Source organism: Ambystoma mexicanum, chromosome 6q, assembly GCF_040938575.1.
Source record: "Ambystoma mexicanum isolate Mex_15411 chromosome 6q, UKY_AmexF1_1, whole genome shotgun sequence".
NCBI classification, from domain to species: Eukaryota; Metazoa; Chordata; class Amphibia; order Caudata; family Ambystomatidae; genus Ambystoma; species Ambystoma mexicanum.
Window position 1 is genome coordinate 606,593,729 of NC_090937.1, and position 21,824 is coordinate 606,615,552.

The 21,824-nt window shown below is 46.0% G+C and overlaps 2 protein-coding genes across 7 annotated transcripts in view; both read right to left on the minus strand.

Moving 5' to 3' along the window:
* The window catches only part of LOC138516167 (malate synthase-like), a 494,080-nt gene that overhangs the window by 414,130 nt on the left and 58,126 nt on the right, over positions 1 to 21,824 (minus strand). The window lies entirely within an intron of this gene.
* LOC138515253 (myb-related transcription factor, partner of profilin-like) lies at positions 4,087 to 5,715 on the minus strand. Its single transcript, XM_069630190.1, has 2 exons — positions 5,295 to 5,715; positions 4,087 to 4,871 (listed from the first exon to the last, which is right to left on the minus strand). The coding sequence occupies exons 1-2, from the start codon at positions 5,713 to 5,715 to the stop codon at positions 4,087 to 4,089; spliced, it is 1,206 nt and encodes a 401-aa protein (XP_069486291.1).

The following is a 21,824-nucleotide window of genomic DNA, read 5'->3' on the forward strand; positions in this document are numbered from 1 at the left end:
GGCAAAGTGGCTAAGGAGGTACCAACGTTTGTGGGCCACCCGATGGCTAACACTGCTCCAGAGAAGTGTGACTAGATATGGGACTGTGCCCGGGAAAAATTCCTGACCACAAAGTGTACATTGCGACTGGTGGGAGCACTATTTCAGCCGTTTCATGCATCTGTGACAGGCAAAGGCAGCTACAGCCGTCAACATCTCTAGAGTCACTGGATCCTGCGATACTGTGCTGGGGCACAGGCTGCTGGCATTTTGTCAATGGCATGGGTAGGGATGCACAGTCCTGAGTGCTTGTAGTGAAAGCACCTTGTAGCATAAAGTGGAAGTGTACCCTGCCAACATGAAGAGAGCTACAATGAATCTACCACATAGAAAGGCCACAAGCGGATGTGTACTACACTATGTGAACACCAAAACACACCCATCAATTGAGTCCACACAGCACTTATACCATCAGAATGAATCTAAGAGTGCCAAATGCATGATGCACAGCCCATGTAGTCACATAGTGCACCACTAGACACCCCAAGGCATTGCACATACCTGTGCCCATGTACACAGCACCACATCACACAAGGATGTGTCATTTCCAAACAACATACCTGGTCTCACATGCATGGGGGGTATAAATGGTACCTAACAACAGTTGGGCCTGCTGTTGAAAGTATGGCTGCTGTGCCTGGTATGCTGTTTTTTCCACGTAGAGACTCTGAATCAGAGCTGGAGGTATAGCTAGAATTGTTCCCACGTGGTCTACTTGGTGGCCGTGGTCCATATCTCTCCATCCATGTATATACTTCCTCATTGAGGTAGTCGTAAGTGTCCCTCTTAAATTGTCTAACCTTTTTCTGTTCTAGCTCGTTCTTGTAACTGTCAAGTATGTTGTTAATTTCTGCCAAAATCCCATCTTAATATTCCTTGCCCAGTGTCTCCACTAGTGCTTTCTCGATTTCGGCAATCTCTGCATTCAATGTTTGTAGATTGTTAGACAGTTCTTTAATGGTCGGCAGGATGAGATCAAGTGAACATTTGTTTAGAATGGCTTCCCATTTCTGGACTTATAATACCTCCCTAGGGTAATCGCATGCAGGTTACGGTTAATCTCTTATGAGATATTCCATTTGTTTTATTCGTTTAGATGGATCTTTGTTGGAACTGTTTAATTTACTGATTGAGGTGTCACTAATTAGGCCCAAAATGGCCTCAGCCTCTTCCGTTGTGTTTCTGCACATTTTGTGTTTGTAGCGTGAGAATTTGGTTGGCAACTACAGATCTACAATGTATATAATTCGTTTGTATGCGTTTTCTAGAATGTTGCATTTGTCCAGTGCTTCGAGAACTACTACCCCCACCTAGTTTTTAACCCCCCTGTATGATTTAGACTCTCTGGGGGTCATTCCGAGCTTGGAGGTAAGGGAAAAGGATGCCGGTAAGTGATTAACGGCATCCTTTACCGCTACGGCCTATTCCGACCAACCAGACCGCTATTTAAGGCACCGTAAAGAACGATGCAGTAAATAGCGATCTTGGGTCACGCTCGCGACACACCATGCCGATATTAGCGGCATGGCGTAAACCAGAGCTGATCACAAGGAAAGCTGATCATTCCTCAAGCCCGTTAAGTACCTTACCGGAATGGAGTACATACAGGCATCTCAGAGAAGGTGTAAAGAACCCTGAACAGTAGTTCCCAGAGCCACATGTCCACACAATCAGCACAGGTGTAGCCAATGGAGTCTGCCACAGCAGAAAAGGACGACACCCACACAACACACCCCCTCCCACATCAAGTTGATAACAATATTGTAGTTGTGCCCTGCTTGCAAGGGCACAACTACAATAACAACACCAACAACACCAGGCCCCACCACAGAGGAGACACAGTAGGAGAAGGAGGGTGAGACAGGCCCAGCATGCAGCAGCAGTGCAGCCACCGTCACCAACCAAGCAGCCCCCATTCCCAAGCATCAGGTCCGGTCCCTCAAGCTAACCCCTGAGCAGATCCACACCCTGTACCAGCTTGACTGTGACACCATCACCACCATAGTTGACCTGAGAAATCACGAGATAGTGAGCATCATAGAAATGCACACCGCTATCCCCCATCAACTGAAGGTGGAGCCTGTGCCCCACCTCCATGCCACAGGCACCTACCAGCACACAGTGGGGCCCACCCATGGCATATCACAACCGTTCATTTCACAGACACAGAACCAAGTGCTCGATCACCACCTCAAGGACACATGGGACTACAAATCCCTACCATGGACTACCCAGGAGATATACGACACAAAAGTTGCCTCCCATGCATTGGCAGGCATGCCAAATTGCATAGATGCCCTTGACTGCACCCACGTGGAGTAGGCGGACATGCATGGCATGGAGGTGGCGTATCGCAACCGCAAGCAATACCACTCCACCAACGTGCAGACGGTATGCAACGCAAGCAAGATCATCACACATCGGTGGTCCCGACATCCAGGACCGACTCATGACTCAATGGCCCAGCTGAAACCCACGCTACCCTACCACATGGGGTGATATGCCTGGCTGTTTGGTGAGTTGTCTGACTGTGTCATGCCAGTGCATCAGTGTCATGAGGTGGGTGTCTGCATAAGCAAACCGGGATGAAATGTTGACGCCAGTGCACGATGTGCACCCCACCAAACACTGTGCCACTGAGCCAGTGTAACGGCACATGAGAACAGATACCCACATTGATGTAGTAAGGCACACACTACACTATATGACCAACATGTGACAAGGCCACAACCCACAACACATGCACCACTTATTGGCGGCCATCACACACCGTAAGGGCATATAGGAAGACACACTGCATATGCACTATGTCGCTGCCTCCAGCATATCACCACACCGGAGAGTCATCCCTGGAAGTGGATTGAATTGAGACCAGCAGGGATACCACACCGCACCACCGGTTCGGCACACCCATAGGAATGGTGGAAGTCACCATAGTGCAGATCAGTGCAGTATGATGAATGTGCCACTGACTACAGCCAACACACCCAACTATGGAATCACACAGTACACAGCACTTCATGGATCTAACCTCCAGACTGCTGCATGCATAAACGATGCTTGTACCACAAGATGTGCGTGCCATAGTTCATAGACCATGTCGAAGACGCTCCCCCCTACATCATTCCATTTCACAGGACACATATCGGTGCCATGATTGGGGTAAATGCATCCATGGACATGTGTGTATGGCCATTAACAACCTGCTGCCATGTAAGACAGGTTCAGTTCTCCACCATGACAGTCCAAACAATTACCTTCATTGCCTACACATGCAGGTGATGGTGACTGTCCCTTGACACCATGGTACAGGACCCCTGTCAGGAACCCACAGAACAGGCCCGAGGAGGCCTACAATACTGCCCATACCTGTGCATGTGTGGAGATGAAGCAGGCACTTGGCTTGTAGAAGGCACATATGAGTTGCCTAAGCAGGTCGGGTGGGGCACCCATCTACTGCAATGCGTCGGTGTCCAAGACCCCCATGTCATGTGTAATGCTGAACAAAATGTGCATCCCTTGGAAAGTGGCCCTGTCCCCTGACATGGGACTGCTAACACCAGATGAAGATGGAGTGTAGGAGGTGGAGGAAGGGACAGGACAGCATCATGGTGCCGGTGCACAGGAAAGACATGTCGTGTGGCAAACATTGATTGGACATCAAAACCGAAACACAAGTCAGCAGAGGGTGGCATGACATGGGCACATAGGGCACTGGGTGTGGGGATACTTCTACACCATGCACTGTCAGATATCATAATACACATGCTCAATGATAAATGTCCACACAGGTGTAACTTTGCGACACAAATGGTGTATTGAAAATGTAACTGCATAAGTGTAAACATACCCTCCACCACCCCACCCCCCAACGCCCCAACACACCCTCACCCCCCAATCCTTCCCCCAAACTCCCCAACACACCCTCACCCCCCACTCCCCTCCCCCCAACTCCCCAACACACCCTCACCCACCACCCCCGACCCCCCCACTTCCCAACAGTAGTCCCATGGTGTCCATCAAGGCCACATGTGGCAGCTATGCTAACTACTCCATGCTCCCGGGGCCCGGTGGAGGCATGTCCCGGCGGCGCTGTGAATGTACAGAACGTCGCAGTGGGCTTGCCGGGGTTGAGCGACTGGATGAGGAGGTGTCCTCTTGCTGAGCCGGCTGAGTGGGACGTGCAGCCTCAAGGGCATCTGCAATGCGTCCGAGGACTTCGCAAAGGCGGTTTGTACTGTCCGTCACCACCTGACGCATTGCCCTTAGTTCGTCAATCCACTCCACCCTGCTCTGGCGGTTGTGTTCCATCAGCTCAGTGATGAGGGCAGTGAGCTGTGCCGCACGCCGTGCATCATTTGACGGGGTGTCATCCCTGCAGGGGATTGGGTTTACATGCCCTGACAGGGCTTCGACTGGGGGACTGGGCACGGGATTGGCGTCTTCCTGTGCTCCACCACGTGCACATCGGCCAGGTGTGTCAGGCTCCCCTGAGTCGCTGCACGACACCTGGGGGTAATTGCTGGGCTCTGGAGTGTGGACGGTGAGGTATGATTCCTCCTCTGACGCTCTACAGATGGACAAGGGGCTGTCCACAGTTTCAAGGGGGGCCATGGCTGCCACCTCCCCAGCGATGCTGGACTCCTCTAACCTTGGGGTGGTCAATGTACCTTGCGCCGATGCACAGAGGGATGGGGGTGGTCCACCCGCCATGGGCCTTTGAGGAGCCGGGTTGGGTATGTCCTTCCAGGCTGGTATGTGGCGGACCCTGCCTAAGCCCCTGGAGGTGCTTGCATGGCTGGTCTCGGGCTCCCCGCTCTCATTGTCACTGCCTGTGGGGGTAGAAGAGAGGGACGGCATGAGTGATTGTTTGAGACGCTAATGACATTAATGGCTACATTCACATTTCAGTCATTTGGGGTTTGTGGCCTTTTGGGTATGCAACAGCACTACTTTACAATCATGTGTATGATATGTACGTAGGTGTCGGAGTCACTCATCCTGGCCTGGTACTGTGCAGTCTGACTCGCACACTCGCCACCCAGCTGCACAGTGTGCATCATGGGATGTGCCAGTTTGTGCACTGTGTGAGATATGCCTTATAACCTTGCACTTGGGTCTAGCTTGGGTGGCAGTTGGTTCAGCATGATTTGGATGGGGGGGGGGGTGGGCACCATGACAAGGTGCCTTGGACGGCCCTTGGGAGTTTACATATCATGTAATTGGCATTGGCAGTGTTGACTTTGGACACTCACCTCCATCAGCGGACGATGATGCCCCACACTCCATTTCGCCGACGCCCTCTATGGATTCCGTTCCAATCAGTGCAGCACATGTCTCCTCGCATGCCATCAGTTTCATTGGGGAACTTGGGCCCCCTCCAGTCTGCAGTGCCTGACTACATTTGGCAGAGAGGATGCTCCGCACCCTCAACTGCAGGCCATCCCACTGCTTGTGGCAGTCCTTGGGGATGCGGGGGGTGGTGCCAACTGCGCTCACCCTCTGGGCGACAAGTGCCCAGATGTTCTTTTTCTGGAGCACCGGCTCTCGACGCACGTTCCTGATGAACACGATGTCATCATGCTCCTCAAGTGTGTCTACCAAGGCCTGCAACTCATCTGGGCTAAATCGCTGCTTGCGTAGCCGGTCTGCCGTCTTCTTTGGGGCTTTTGGCATTCCTGCAGGGTGTGATGGCCTTTTCCAGTGTTCAGAATGCTCCCAAGGGTGCTGCCTGATGAGGATGGCAATGGATTGTGTTTTTAAAGATGGCCGCTGCGCTCCTTCCCGTTCCTGTGCGATGACGATATTTCCGTTTCCGTTATTTAACAGTGGCCGTAATTTATAGTAGCCGTAATTTACAGCCAACGTTATTTACGGACATCGCTGATTCCATGGCGGTATTGTTAAGTACGGCACGCATCATGCCAGTAGGGGGTTTTACGGGCCCTTTTGCGGCATGGCGCTAAGTGCTTTACCGGCATGGCTCAAAGCTCTTGCCCGCGATGTCGTAATGCGCCGCAATTAGCGGTCTGTGACCAGATCGGACTCGTTCTTTGCTCCATGCTGGTAAAGCCCGGTACTTACCTCCAAGCTCGGAATGACCCCCTCTGTATATATAAGGAGAGCATTCTGTTATTGGTTTTGTAATTCTAACAGTATCTCCATTTTTGTTATAATGTGAAATTTGACTGAGAGGTGGCTGTATTGTCCCCTAATTATGTTCTATTGAGTGTGATACCTGACATCAGGACTGCTTTTGGTCTAGTGGTTCTGTGTGCCTTATTTATCCTCCATTAGAGCAGATCATACATCTTACATTCATTACAGTTTTGCCTTTACACAGCGCACCTTGTGTGACTCGCACGAAGAACAGTGGATTATATTATTCCTTTTATCATCTTGGTTTCATATTTACATACAGGCTACAGATTCTTAGAGAACCTTGAGCTTGCGTCCGTGCTGGGCGTAACCACTTGTTATGCTGTTTAGTTCTCAACTCCAGTAACCTCGGCACCTTGAAGCGTTGTCATTGATACGCACACATTAGAGATCTGACAAGGTGGGGCATTCCACGGGTCAGTTTACCCACACGTTCCCATTAACAATGCTTTGCTGCTCTGAAACACTTTCTTAGATTGGATGATTTTCAGTTTTAAATAATGCAATTTGCTTTTTGTTCTTATTCCAAACTCGGCGCTCTGTACGTCCCGATCTCTGCACTTGTGCTTGGGTCGGGACGTGAGGTGCCTCGTGCTGTGGTACATCCACCGGCGTGTCGACCCTGGGCATCTCCACAGACGCCTTGGCAATGGTACTCTCCATTTCAGAAGTAGTACGGTGCTCGCTAGAGGTAAGCAGCGTCCCACTGAATCACACACAGGTTATTACAGATCTGTGGATCACCGTAGTTAGCAACTCCCATTGATAATTCATATGCTTTTCAGACCCTTTCTTCAGTCTCATTTTGGAGAAATTCAGTACATTAACAGTGCGCTCTTCTGCATGATATTAAACGCCAGCACACACTGTGTAGGTAAGCATTCGCCTTATGTACTTTCATTAATATACGCACACAGAATGCTTATACTAGATATTGTTACACATTTATTAAATTCATTTTCAGAATGTTGTAATATGGGAACCTACAACACCTTTTAGAAAAATATGTCAGCTTTGACTGGCAGGTCACAAGACTGAGGTACTTTTCTGGCATTAAACCACCTGGTACGCAAAGAGAGAAATGAGGTACACTGTTACATGATTGTATGTACATGTTATTTTTGTTATTTTTGGACTCACATTATACATTGGAATGTGACTGTAATTTCCTATGATCTGATGATACATTGTCATTATGTACTGTTATACAGAGGGCTCAGCCCTGACGAAGGAGCTCTTGAGTTATTTAGGCTACAGCTGGCCTCCCCTTCCGTTGAAGAAATAAACTACTCATTTGATTTAGCACGTTTGAGCATTGGACACTGATTTGACTATCAACATTTTGGAAATTCTTCTAAAGCTTTTATTTACTCTTGTAAAAACCATAGCAACCCCCTCTGGGGTATAATTTTTTTGAGCTACTGATTAGCTGGGTGTTTCATTCAGTTTTCTTCAATTGACAATAAATCAAGTTTTATCCTTAATAAAAAGTTTCTATATTTCTTTGATGGGTGTCTCCATAAATATGATTGTAAAATAGTAAATGATTTTATTTAGAATTTAAAGTACTCAAATACGTTATAACCAGCCAAAATCTTGTGTGTATCCAATCTTGTTCAAAGATATTTTTTTCCACTTTACGTAGGGAAAGCAGCAATTCATCTTCTGAAGATTCTATCATACCGAAAAATGTTAGACAGGAAGCCATCCATAACCACATGGTTCTACATGAGCGATTCCACCATAGTTCATTTAGTTTGATGAACAAGGTACCCTCCAATGGACTAAGGACACTTCTCATCAACTGCATGCAGCGCCTGTCTATGCATGCCTTTAAAGAGATAATCCCCAGATCATGTCGAATCGCTGCCACCGGTATGCCTGGTGACAGTGACAAAACTCTTCCATAACTTTGATTCAAATTTGGCCCATTCCGCCTCACATTCCTGAGTCTTTACTCCATACATAACCCTTGGTACTATATTCGGTTATAGAATTTAAGTACTGGGTATAACGAGAAATGACCACATTTATTGTACAAAGCCTGCAGTTGTGCATCAGCAGCAACTGCAGCAATGTTTAAGGCAGAGGTCTTCAATCTGTGGGGCGCGCCCCCCTTGGGGGGCACGCCACCATGCCTGGGGGGGCGCGTGATGCCTTCCAAAAGAAAAGAAAACGAGTAACGCTTTTTTTTTTTTTTTTTTGGCCGCACTGAACTGAGCATGTGCAATGGGGAGCCACTGGCTCCCATGCACATGCTCAGCCAGTGCGATGTGGTGGGGGCGTGGCCATGGAAACAGGAAATAAACGCAGCCTGGACGCGCGCTTTCCTGCATTTGGATTGCGCGTCCAGGCTGCGTTGTGGTGTCCTGTGTTCCCTGTTGTTGCTGCTGCTGCCGCCGCCGCCGACGAGTCCGAGGTAAGTGACTCGTTCCGCTTTATGTTTAACACGGCTCCCCCGTGGCAATCTGCCATGGGGGAGCCGCGTTATTAATGCAGCACCGGTCCCCCTGCGCCCCTCTCTCCCTGCATCCCCCACATTGGGGGGCATGCATGGGGGAGAGGAGGCGAGCGGGGGACCGGAACTGCTCTGTTGGTGTTTTTTTTTTACAACGCGGCTCCCCCATGGCAGATTGCTGGAGCCCAGCAATCTGCCATGGGGGAGCCGCGTTGTTAATGCAGCACCGGTCCCCCTGCGCCCCTCTCTCCCTGCATCCCCCACATTGGGGGGCATGCATGGAGGAGAGGAGGCGAGCGGGGGACCGGAACTGCTCTGCTGGTGTTTTTTTTACAACGCGGCTCCCCCATGGCAGATTGCTGGAGCCCAGCAATCTGCCATGGGGGAGCCGCGTTGTTAATGCAGCACCGGTCCTGCTTCATTTGCCATGGCTGTGTTTCCAGTCATCCATTGGATCCCTAGCTTGCGCAATGCTCCTCGTTCTGGAAAAAATGTGTTGGTTAAACCAGGGCTCTCAACCTTCACCCGCCAATAGCGAGTGATCATGGGGAGTATATATATGGTGTGCATTTGGCGAATTGAAGTGGTGAGTTACTTCTCATGCCTGGTAGTAACTTGCAGCTTGAAATTTATTTCTCTGGATATGAAGTCAGGTTCGTTTTCAGTGTTGGTCCTGTTTGACAGATGATTTACTGACTTTTGGAGAATGTTTTTCAACTTTTGGTGGTACCTTTTTTCTTTCCCAATTCTGAGGTTGATACTCCTTTCGGCAAAGCCTCTCCTACAAACTGATGGCACTTGGCCATAACTAAGGTTCTTGGCTCTAGGGAAAATCCCCAAATGGTATGTAATACCACATCTGTCACTACTGCAAATTCAACTACTACACTAAGCTCATTTCCTTTCTCCTCCCCTAAACGCAAGCTATCTATGGACCCCTAGTCAATGCTTGCCCTCCTCGTTCCTGCTCAGATTGCGCTACCGTTCCATTTTTCCCAAAACTGAGAGCTCCGCCATCCACCACCACCACCCCCTGCCGGTATGGATTTCACAAGGCCCCATTTTCTTCATGCCGTATGCCACCTCTCACTGCAAACCCATCTCCTTTGGATTCTCATATCCTGTATTTGTGGGTAAAGCTCCAATCTGCTTTTAGTTGCCTGACCTCCCCACAAAGCTGTCCTCTTGCACTACTAACTGCCCATCTGATTTCTATCACTGTATGGCGCTGCATTGCTTGATGCCACATCACGGGTGACCGGGGGGACGGGACATACGCATCATCAAGGGCAACCCAGGGGGGGGCACATTATCACCTGCAACCTAGTCCGGGGCCACACTGCAAAAAGAAATTAGAACTGGGCCTGCATGATCTGAATAGTAATTCTTCTGAGACTTGTACCAATGTATTTTATCCAACCAGTGTTTCGGACCCATTTTTGTGTGGTGTTTCCCTCCCCCACTCCCAAGCTTTTCAGAACGTTTTTTGTTGAATTTTTGCTTTTTTAAAATCTCCCCTCCTTTTTTCCCCACCCCATATTTCTGACCCTTTTTTGCATGGGGTGTTTCCCACCAACCCCAACATTTTCACATGGCTCAGTTCAACTCTTTGCAAGTGGTGTTTGCCATGTTTATGCTTTTTTTGGGGTGCATTTCCACTTTTTTAAAACCGTTTGAAATGTTTCGACAGGTTCAGGCTCCTTTTCTCGATGGATCGTTTTCTAGTGCCCAAAGATGGTAGGGATCTGAAACGTAAAGCGGAAGGAGAGGTGGGAACATACACAAGAAATGCAAAAACACGGAAATATGATCACTCTTATTTGGACTTTGGGTTCACATGCATCACAGTCGCTGGGGAAGTGAAGCCGCAGTGTGTGATTTGTGGTGCTACATTAGCAAATGACAGCCTGAAGCCAACAAAATTAAGGCGGCATTTGGAAACCAAACATGCCGATTTAGCAAAAAAGACCAGGGATTTCTTCGTACGGCAGCTGCAAGGCATGAAAAAGCAAAAGGAGACTGTTAAAAGTGTGGCATCTGTACCTGCAAATGCTTTGAAAGCATCTTACCACATTGCGTACTTTCTTGGCAAAAACAAGAAGCCTTTTACAGATGCTGAGAAAGTGATTCTCCCAACCATTCTCGCTGTCAACCGGGTAATGCTTGGTGAAAGTGTAGCAGAGAAATGCAAAAGTATCCCTATGTCAGACACAACAATTTGCCGCCGTATTGCTGACCTGTCCTCTGATATCAGTACAGAATTGGTATTGCGCTTGAAAGACAGCCAGTTCGCCCTACAGTTGGATGAGGCCACTGACATATCAAAAGAAGCTCACTTGATTGCCTATGTGAGGTACTGCCATGGAAAGGAGATGTTGGAGGACTTCTTGTTTTGTAAGCAAATTAAGGGCAGAGCCACTGCACCCGAACTCTTTGAAATTTTAAACAACTTCCTAAATTCCAACTGCCTAAAGTGGGAGGCGTGTGTTGGTATTTGCACGGATGGTGCTCCATCAATGTGTGGTGCTAGAGCTGGGCTAAAAGCAAAAGTATTGGCAGTAGCTCCACATATTGTGTGGACACACTGCATGATACACCGAGAAGCTTTGGCTGTGTGCAATATGGGGCATGAACTGACACAAGTTTTGACTTCTGTTGTAAAGATCGTAAATTTTATTAAGATGCACCCCACAAGAGCCCGTCTGTTTGCCACCTTATGTGCAGAAATGGGAGCTGACCATGATGCTTTGCTGTTTCACACAGAGGTCAGGTGGCTATCCAGGGGAAAGGTTTTAAATCGCATCTATGAACTCAGAAACGAAGTGAGACACTTTCTCCTGGAGTTAGACCAGACAAAAGCAGAGCCTCTGTGTGATCCACGCTGGCTTATACTGTTGGCTTACCTTGGCGACATCTTTGAAAAGCTAAATTTTCTAAACCTCTCCCTGCAAGGCACAGAAACCACATCATTTGCCATGAATGCAAAAATATCGGCATTCAAGAAGAAGCTGGAGCTTTGGAGGAGGAGGGTTGATATTGGCATAGCCGATGCGTTCCCATTATTAGAAGATGCTCTTGAGGAGACGGAGTATGATCTCTCATGTGTTTCCGAAGTAATTGGAAACCATTTAAATGCTCTCAGAACCAGTCTCGAAAAGTACTTTCCTGACGACAATTGCAACATGAATGACTGGGTGGTTCAGCCTTTCCTAGCTGACGTAGGAGCCCATCTCCCAATACAACTCCAGGAGGAACTAATGGAGCTCCAAAGTGACCGCCTAGTAGAGAGCCAATTCAGAAAATTGTCTTTGGGTGCATTTTGGCAACATGTGTCTGCAGAGTATCCAACTTTATCGAAAATGTGCAGTCAATGTACTTTTACCTTTCAGCACCTCATACCTATGCGAAATTGGGTTCTCTGCACTTGCAGCCCTAAAGACAAAATATCGGTCAAAGCTGGAGGTGGAAGAAAGCCTGCGGTTGGCTATTGGAAAAATTGAACCCAATATTGACAGGCTGGCTGGTGAAAGGCAGGCCCACCCTTCACACTAGTTCTCCAGTATGCCACTGTCCAACTTGCAAGTGACAGCATTGACAGTACGTTGTTGTACTTCAGAAACAAATTGTTACAGCACCTGCATAGCAAATGTTACTACAGGACAGCAATATTGGGTGTTTTCGTTTGTGTGAAATAAATACCCAACACTATTTTTAGTCGAGTCCTCTGTATTATAGCAAAATAATCGGAATGCTTTGTTCACAAATATTTGTCCTCATCTGATTTGAATCATTGCAAGCAATGATTTTGAAACAACGTGGTGTGTGGCATGCACTCCTTCGTTGGGGGCACCATTATACTCCAGCGCGCGATAACCGTTCGCAACCGAGTAACATTTTGGAGTACATGTGTATAGGGGGGGCCTGGGCCGGAGAAATTTTTCTTAGGGGGGGCTCGGGGTCAAAATGTTTGAAGACCACTGGTTTAAGGCAACCTTTCAGGCCTCTCTTCGTTCTTTACCAATCATCCGGACCCCCAAATATTAAGAACTTTGAACACACTCTAATTTTGAATTGCCAATCTTCCAGGCAAAGAAGGTTTTTTTGTCCTCTTGTCTTTCTAACGGGATTCACAATTATAATCTTTGACGTAGGAATATTAAACTCTAAGTCTAATTTCTGTAAGTACTCCTGTACTGCTGTAAGCAAGCGCTACAGTCCAACTGGCTCATAATCGCAGAGGACCATATAGTCCGCATAAAGGAGATAATGGATTGGAAGAGAACCTAACTTCAGAGGATTTGCTCTTACATCACGAACACAATAATTCAAATCTGAAATAAATGCATTAAACAGAACAGGCTCAGCACGCAACCCTGGCGTAGACTCAGTTGAGTCAGTATCCAAGCTGAAAATGTCCCATTCACATTAAGCCTATCTCTCATTCTTGTGTCTGTGTGTAGTAGTGTTATCATTTTTAGCAAAACCTCTGGCCACTCCGACTCCCTCTTATTTTCTGATAACCTTACTCTTATCATGCAGTCAAAGGCTATACTAATATTTAAGAAACCCAAATAAAGCTGTCTTTTTCACACATTTGCCTTGTTTTTTAGTTAAAAGATAAATCACGAAACAATTTAGTGAGGTACTGGTACCCCGTTCAAAAACCAGATTGATAAAAATTAGAACACTTAATCCTCTTAGACCAGCTATTAAACTTTCCTAGAATAAATCTGGAATATATTTTGTAGGAAACATCTAACAATGAGCTTGGGTGATAGTTAGTTAGACTCGACATGTCGCAATTTTGATAGATTACTATAACGGTCGAACCCCTCCATGATGGGGAAAAGGTTTGAAGATGTTGGATGTTCTGAAACAGTTCAATTAAAACTTTTGCCCATAGAACCGAGTCTGATTTTGTTTGATTTGAAAGCCCACCTGAGCCCGGTGCATTTCACACTTTTTCCCTTGCAATTACATGTTGGTTATCACGCATGTTCGATGTCCAAAATGTCACATGATGCCCCCAAATTGGATATAACCTCCTCAGTGATTGGTGCCAAATTACGTCCTTCATTGTTAGAGGAGAGCTTAGCGAAGTAAGATTCCCATACTGGGCCCGCTATTATTTGTACTTGACTAACATTTTGGAAAGAGTTACATTTTATAAGGGTCCAAAAGGCTGCCCCATTACTTACCCCTATTGAGTTTATCATTGCTTCCAAGTCTTTCTGATATAACAGAAATCTCTGCCCCTTAAGCCACTTTGTGTAAGATTGCTTTAACGTTTTGACCTTAAGGATACCTGCCATACCCTGCTTCTGGGCCTCCCTAACCTGTCTCCTCAGCACCATTTTCTTCTTCTGCATGTGTATATCGAATTTATGGGAATGTGTAGTGTTGCCAGAGCCTGTATTCAGAGCCCTCACCAAGGTTAAGCCTCTGAGTACCTGCTGCAGATATGGGGCAAAATTTGCTGGAGCCCCACCTGCAAAACACCCATAATTATAATGGGATTCAACCTCAGTGTTAATCCCAGATAGCATACACCAGTGTGATCTATTGGCCTTGCTTCAATACTAAGGTCTAGTGCCTTTAGTGCTTTATTAATATGCCACTCTAAAGTTAGAATCATTTGACAGTGATCACTCCCCCTATGCTCAATAACATCTAACCTGCTACAGGATCCCACCAACTCACTCTGGACACAAAGTCTAGCGTTGATCTAGCTAATGCGCATGACCATGTAGCGGGGTGTCTCCCTGTAGATTACCGTTTAGTACAGAAGTTTCCCATTCATCTAAAGCCATTCGAATTGCGCTCCCTCTCTCTAGCTATACTCTTCCTCTGTCCCCACAGGCCATCCCCACCACCTCTGATCCCCCCGTGATGTTCCCTTGTGCCCCCCATCCTTCTCGCACACAGGTGTTGCCTATTCTGCTTGATTCTTCCACCCTGCTCCCCCTCCCCACCTCAGCCTACTTCTGCAGGAGTCTGTCCTGATACATTCTGGTTTCACCATCACCGTCTTGTGGCCAATGCTGGATTTTACTTTTATGGACTTCATTGATTTACGGTGAGTCACCCTTTCTCAACTCTCATGCTGGACTTCCTTTGCATCTTGTACTCATGGTGGCACTGAATCATGCTGTTCCCATTTCATCTTGCATCCTGGCTTGCAACATTATGTGTTACTACTGACTCTGCGATTGTATTCGCTCTCCCCTCTTGCTACTCCACTCTTTTTGACTGCTTACTCTCTGTCCTCTCCCTTTGTCCCTTTCTCCCTTTTCCTAAATCTTCTAATAGAAAAGAAGTAAAGACATTTCAATGAATGAAAAAACAACTAATACCAAAATAACAAATTTTAGAAAAAACTAAAAATGGGGTTGGGAGTAGGAATAGTGGTTTCGGGGATGCGGTAAAAGTATTACTAAAAGAAAATAAAGGGGGACTTTGGGGCAGAACCTTCCTCCTCCAACAATGAAAAATAAATTAGTTATTTTGGTATTAGTTGTTTTTTATTCATTTAAATTTCATTTGTTGTTTTTTCATTCGATTAAATCACTTGTAACCATAACGCTAGTATGGCTCCAAGGAGATCTCGTAGGAGCATGGTGGCAGGATTGTAGTATATATTTCTTAAGAAACGCATTCTTTCTTCCAAACCTAACATGTTCCGCCAATTTAATTTCACCTCCAGGATATCACTCATGCCAAGCTCCATGTAATACCAGGATCCATTTGTACTGCACATAGTAAGCCACCAAGAGGTCGTCCTCTGCATTCCCTTCTTGCAGGCTTAAACAGATTCCAAAACCATTCAACACTGGGGTAGCAAGCAACCACATCTCTCGGAGACAGATTATATCACAGGATGACCATATATCATAATTTGATCCAAGATGTTTAAATCCTCACATGTTCCAGGAAATGAGTTTTACAAAGGTACTTCAATTATCCTTTTGTTTGTAAATACCTTTCCCATGAAGGGAATTTAGGAAAATAGCGCTTTCATACATTACAGATCTTTCAACAGTAGAATTCGAAGTACCCCCCTGTTCATTATCCATTACTGATTTGACTTGTGTTACTAGCGGCTCACAGGCATTAACACCTGATTGTTTGGTATTTTATCTTTATTTACACCCAGCATTGCCGGCTCAACTGAATCAGACATTACATAGCCCAGTTGTTTAAAGGCGTGGCTTCTGACAACACTGTGTTTTTTACCAGTTCAGAGAAAAATGCCAGTCTTATTACATCTACCCGGCAATTATCGATGAACTCCAACTGGGCTAGATCTATTGTAGTAAGTGATTTTAACCTTGGGATTTCCCAGAATGAGGCAATAACATACTACCTGTTCAAAGGGAAAACACCTCTAACTGGAAAAGCTCTTTCAAGGACTATACAAGAAAAGTGTTCCCTATTAGAAGACCCTTCCGATTTACCTAAAACCGGTTGATGCCCAGGGGCCAAATCATCCCATCTTGATAATTTGAGGGTTGTTTTTTCTTAACTTCTTGATCAGCAGCCACTAAATCACAGCTCCCAAATGGACCCATTTGAGTCACATACTTTTTTCAACTGTGTAGGAGGAGCCAAATGCCTCCACCAGACGTCTCGCCCCCATTTCACTATATGTTGCGAACCAGAAATTGCAACAAGTACATCGCCAGTAATGATGCCTACATCACAGAAAGCCTTTGAGACAAGGTATCCATTGAGGATACCTTATCTGATGTATGCTCAGAGAACTGACGGTCTCCTGGAGGAAATCCCAGAGGGAATATGAAGATGTATGAAAGAGAAGATTGGTGACGTCACAACGAAGTGGCTGTTGTTCAAAAGTCTTTTTAGCAGGAAAAACCATGAAGCCTGAGCCAGGGATTTGGAGGGAACAATTAAGCTATTGGGAAGATTCTCATAAAGCTACTACTCCTTTGGGGTCTCCTTCTCCGATAACATATACTTAAGGCCAAACAGGAGCACTAGTCAACCATTCTGTGTAGGAGTAGAACCTTATCTGGCAGGCTTCTGAAAGACATCAACACATAAATACTGACAATAAAGACTGGATCCATTTGTCTCCACCTTCTGTTAACATCCTTCTTCTCCAATAATCCATCATGCTCCTGTTACCAAAAATCAGTGGGAAACGGAGGTGGAGAGATGTTCTTTCATGTGCAATCCAAAGGTTTCACTGTGGGCATCCACTGGCCCTAATGCCAGAAGCATACCATTAACCTCATAAGCCATGTCTTTTCCTCTGCGTTCAATCACCTGTTAGCAAAGCCAACCTGCATGAGTACTCGCCTAAAGGTGTCAGGATAAAACCAGCATTACTGCTATTCAAAAACGTTCACACAAACAATAACTCATCTTTGGCAACCTGTACTTAGGCTTTTACTTTGATTCTTTCCTGAAGGTTAAAGTATATTGGCATCACAGACTCAGTCAGTATTTGAAAAATGGGTGGGTGGCTGGTCTATCATGCTCAACTGATATGATTGTTTAATCCTTCACAAAACAAACTATACTGAGGCGTCTCCGCTCAGCGTCAGCACCTAACGTGAAAGGGAAAGAGTGCCTGTTTAGCAGACATCGGCTGATCTGACTGGTATGATGAAGTCCTATGCTAGAGGCTAGATGATGGGACTGGGGTGACACTGAGGGCTTGGGACCGGCACCCACTCCTTAAAGCATGAACCGGAGGCAGCACATAGTAGATCCTAAAGGATCTACAGTACTTCCCTATCCTAGAGTAGAGCTGTCAGAGTCTGCCCCCAAAACCTTTGGCAGCTAGGGATGAAATCACCTCATGGGGAGCACAGCAGGAAAGTTGGGCAAAAGGCCACACAGTTCACAGAGCTACAACAGCGAATGTCTGTGAAATCCATAATACAGATAGGAGATGTATGGAGAGCCAGGCGCAGTAGGGAGTTAGGCGGTGCAGCGAGGGGGAATGAAGGGGAGAATGTAGCAGAGGAGGTGGAAAAAGAGGGAGGAGCAGAGGCAAAGGAGAGGGAGAGAAGAGTGGTGGAATAGAGAAAGAAGAGCAGAGATGGACGAGAGAGTGACGAGAAAGCACGTGCAAGAGAGAGGTAAGAGCAGAGGAGGGTTAGAAGAGTGGAACAGGAGGAAAGGATTAAAAAAGATAGAGCTTGGGGGAAGGGCAAGGAGCGAGTGAAGGGACCGAGGGAGGGATGAGAAAAAGGGAGGAGAGGGTAGTGGAGCTGCAGATGAGAAGGCTCAGAAAATGAGAAAGCGGATTATTGCCCAGACCCCTGTGAAATCTTACAAGGTGGTGGAAAAGAAGACTGGGGGAGCCAAGAGAGCCTGGAATGGGGGAAGTCTTACAAACAACCCCAGAGGACAACAAACACTTGCACAGGAATCTATGTTTGACCCCTGTGCAAATTGCCCAGGGCACCAGGGCTAGTGGTGCCAGGTATTCATCAAGTCCAGGGTGACTATTGTAACATCCTGATTGAAATAACAAAGCCTAGAAGGACTGCATGAATCCAAGAAAGAGGCGTGAGACACTATAAAACCCTAAGACTTACAAGTGACTGTTTGCCTGCAAGAAGGCAGATCCTTCCTGGGAGGGAGGTAGGGAAATGCCTAAGAAGGCCATGTGAAGCCTCAGATGATGGTGTGTACCCTAACTCCAGGTTTTGTGTGGTTGTGTAAAATAAACCTAGAGTAAAATTTAACTTGGTTTTAAGTCCTATATTTAAACCACTCAGTTGTGACACTGGCCACAAATCTCGCCAAAAGCAATGCCACCAAGTAGGAATTGTGTTGCAAAATAGGATCCCAGCCTGTCACGTATGTCATAGGCCAAGCTAGGGTCACTTAATATCCCTATCAGAAATCCAATCTTTAAGTGGTCTGTACCTCAAACCTGATGTTTAAACATATTTTGACAGAATAAGAATAGAAGACCTCCTTGACCGTACCTGGATGACCACAAAAGTTCACCCCACAAAAATACATTCTAGAATTCTCATTTTCATTTGCTGCACGTGAACCAAAGACCTCATTAAGAGAAGCTTTCTCTCCTTCCAAAGATTGTATAGTGCTTGCCTACAACATTGCTAGTGTTAGCCACCACTCAATGTACCCTTTGCTGCAATACAATACTCTACATGTTGGGGAGCTACCTTCTACACATTTATTTCTTTTTTCCCCATAGTCAATACACATGTGAAATCTAGCTACCTTTCATTACTCTCCTGTCTTCACAGAGTGGCGCTATGCACAAAATGTACTGCCCATGTGCAATGTTTTAGCCATATCCAATGTTTTCCATTACATACTGTCCTGCAGTTTATGCCCTCAATGCTATACCCAAAATGTTTTTGGTCATAGCCTTTTATTAAAATTAAAAAAAGAAAGGGTTGGAAGAAAATCCTACCTCACCCTAACTCTATGAGGGGTTTCCCTGCCTCAACAAACCTAAGGAGTGTCTGTGTCAGGATGTTCAACCAAAAAGTGTCCTCCTTCCTGTGTCCAAAAACTCTGAACTGACCCTTACACGCTAAACTCTATATAATGTGCAACGCAGGGATTTCTGTCATCTATACCCTTATAGCGTTCTTTCAAAGTTCCAAAACATAAAGTTCTAAGGTGATGAAAACAAAAGGAATAAAGTTCCGCCAGGAAAAGGGATCCTCCCTCCCTTATGTTTCTCCTGGTCTTCCACGGTCTAGCCGGTACTAGTCAATAATGGTCCACTGCTTCACAGGGGGACGACTCTTCACCTGCGTTTCTCCTTTAATACAATGTTTTACTTCACAGTTTCAAGTGGGACAACTCCTCCTTTGAGTCTATCTTAAGCACACAGTTCTTTTGATTGTTTCAATCTCTCACTCTCTGGCTCTCCGTTATCCTTAAAGGGGTATGGTTCCTCCCTTTTCCATTGGTTGTCACTGTTCCACAATTTCAAGGTGGGGTTTTGAGTTCTCTTAATCCTACCCCTGGTGCACTTTCCTGTTACGCTACTTTCAGATTTATAACTTCCCTTGTTCTCTTGGTCTCAATAATCTTTCAAACAGGTCTGTTTCTTCCCTTTTTGTATTGATAGCACTGTTGCACAATTGCAAGCAGGGGTCTTGACACCTGGGCTTTCTCAATCCTTTTTCTACCCCTGTATAATCTCCTGCCAGGGCATTTGCAACTGTGTTATTTATCCTTGAAAGGGGTATGACCCTTACTTTTTTATTTTGGTTATCACTATTCCACAATTTCAGGATGGGGTTTTTACCCCTGAGTTTTCTCACTTCTCTTCTTACATCTGGTTCACTCTCCTGCCAGGGTATCAAACTTGGGCACGGGTCCCGAACTCGCACACTGCCTGGTTTACTTTCATGCCAGGGCTTTTCCGTTCTCCATTCACTCTCGCTTGCATCCAGGAAATAATGTTTTTCAAATACTGGGTCACCGACCCTTTCTTAAATATGTTCATATTCATATTAACTTTTCCAGTTCTTTTAATTAGGCTCTCTCGTGCTGTCAAGGCATGCAGCATTCGCCGTGTAGCATCCCGGTGTCCCAGCCACTCTCCCTGGGCTGGGTTTACCAGTCTTGACTGGAGGCTTTGCCGTTCCTCACATCTCACTATCTTCTCCACTCTCAGCCCGCTGACCGGTACTGCGTTCAGTTAGCCGATTGGTTTCCGCTATGGCTTCCTCTGCTTCTAGCGCTCCAGCCGCCCATAGAAATAATGCAGCAAACTTGTCTCGGCTCAGTTTCTCTGCACACCGTTCTCGTCAGCCTCTGTGCTGTCCTGCAGCCTGCTTGCCTCCGGTGTCCCAATCAGCGTCAGAATAAGTTGGACTCAGTAGCAGTCTCTGTCTCTCTTTCTGTCCAGCTGTGTCAATTTTAATTGTCCCCGCATTGGTTAGAATTTTCCAAACACTAGAAGGCAGCGTTAGCTTACCGCTTCTGGTTATCCTCATTACTCCATCCCTTTTCATTGTCTCAGTACTATACGGGGAGGGGGAATATTGTTCTTGGCCATGAAAACCTAGGAATTCTCTATCTACATCACAATAAGCCAAATAGAAATGTTGCAAAGGCACATGGTTGTCATTAAGAATTACAGTTGAAGGATTATTCAGATTCAGTATTTTTCTGTCTCCCTGGAGTTTGACCTCCCCTAAGTGATCCTCCCACAGATAGCCACCCCCAGGGTCAGAGTCAGGTAGCTTCTGGCTTTCCCTGGCCACAAAAGAGAAGCTTCCCTCTGGGAATCAGTGATGGTGTTGCTATATTTCTCACAATATAGTGACATGCTTTGCTGTATTTAAGCTTGTATATGCTTGTACAAGCTCAAACATTGTATGGACAGCAGAGGTCAAGTCCTGTAACTAATCCATAATATGACTGACAATGTTTAGGTGTAGAAACCTTTCAAGATGGGGCACCCGTCTGCTCCTCCATCCTTAATTCTATGGGTTTATTCTAATACTTGGTATAATGTATAATCTCATGAGCTTCCTGTTTAGCAGTAAAAACTCTAATATTCTTTTGTCCGCAGTTATAGTCCTCTCTACAGCTCTTCTAGGCTATTCAGCAATTGCATCGAGACTGATTGCTCTGAAGGATCTGGGATCTCTGTCAACTGTGATCAAGTAGAGGAAGAAGTTATTTTGTTGAAAGCAGGTAACAAAGAATTAAAATAATGAATATTTACAGAAATATTAAGAGTGAAGGACTCATTCTTGGGATACCTAAAATGACAAATAACTGTTGAATTCAGAAAGAATCACATTTACGTCAAGTATCAAATACTACTATATACTTCAGCCGCAGACCCTTTTCTGGTTTTCAGGTGAACTTCTCTGGGTTTGCCCAATCTTTGCCTCAGGGATATTTAAGTATCAAAGTAATCCTATTAGGCAGGTGTTGGTTTCCCACCAAAAACAATTTAGAGCGCCTGATGCAAATAGCAATTAGGTTGAGGGAAAACAACTATTAAGGCATGTCCCACTGAGATCTGGTACTGTGATATCTGGGTGGTTGCTGGAAAAAAGTGCAACTCTTGCATTGATTTGACTTGAGTTGTTAGTTGTTGCAAGCCTGAAACTTCCGGCAGGGTATGTGATACATGTGTAGCATTCCCCTAAAACATGTAGAGCCCTGCAAACGCCTGGCTCTC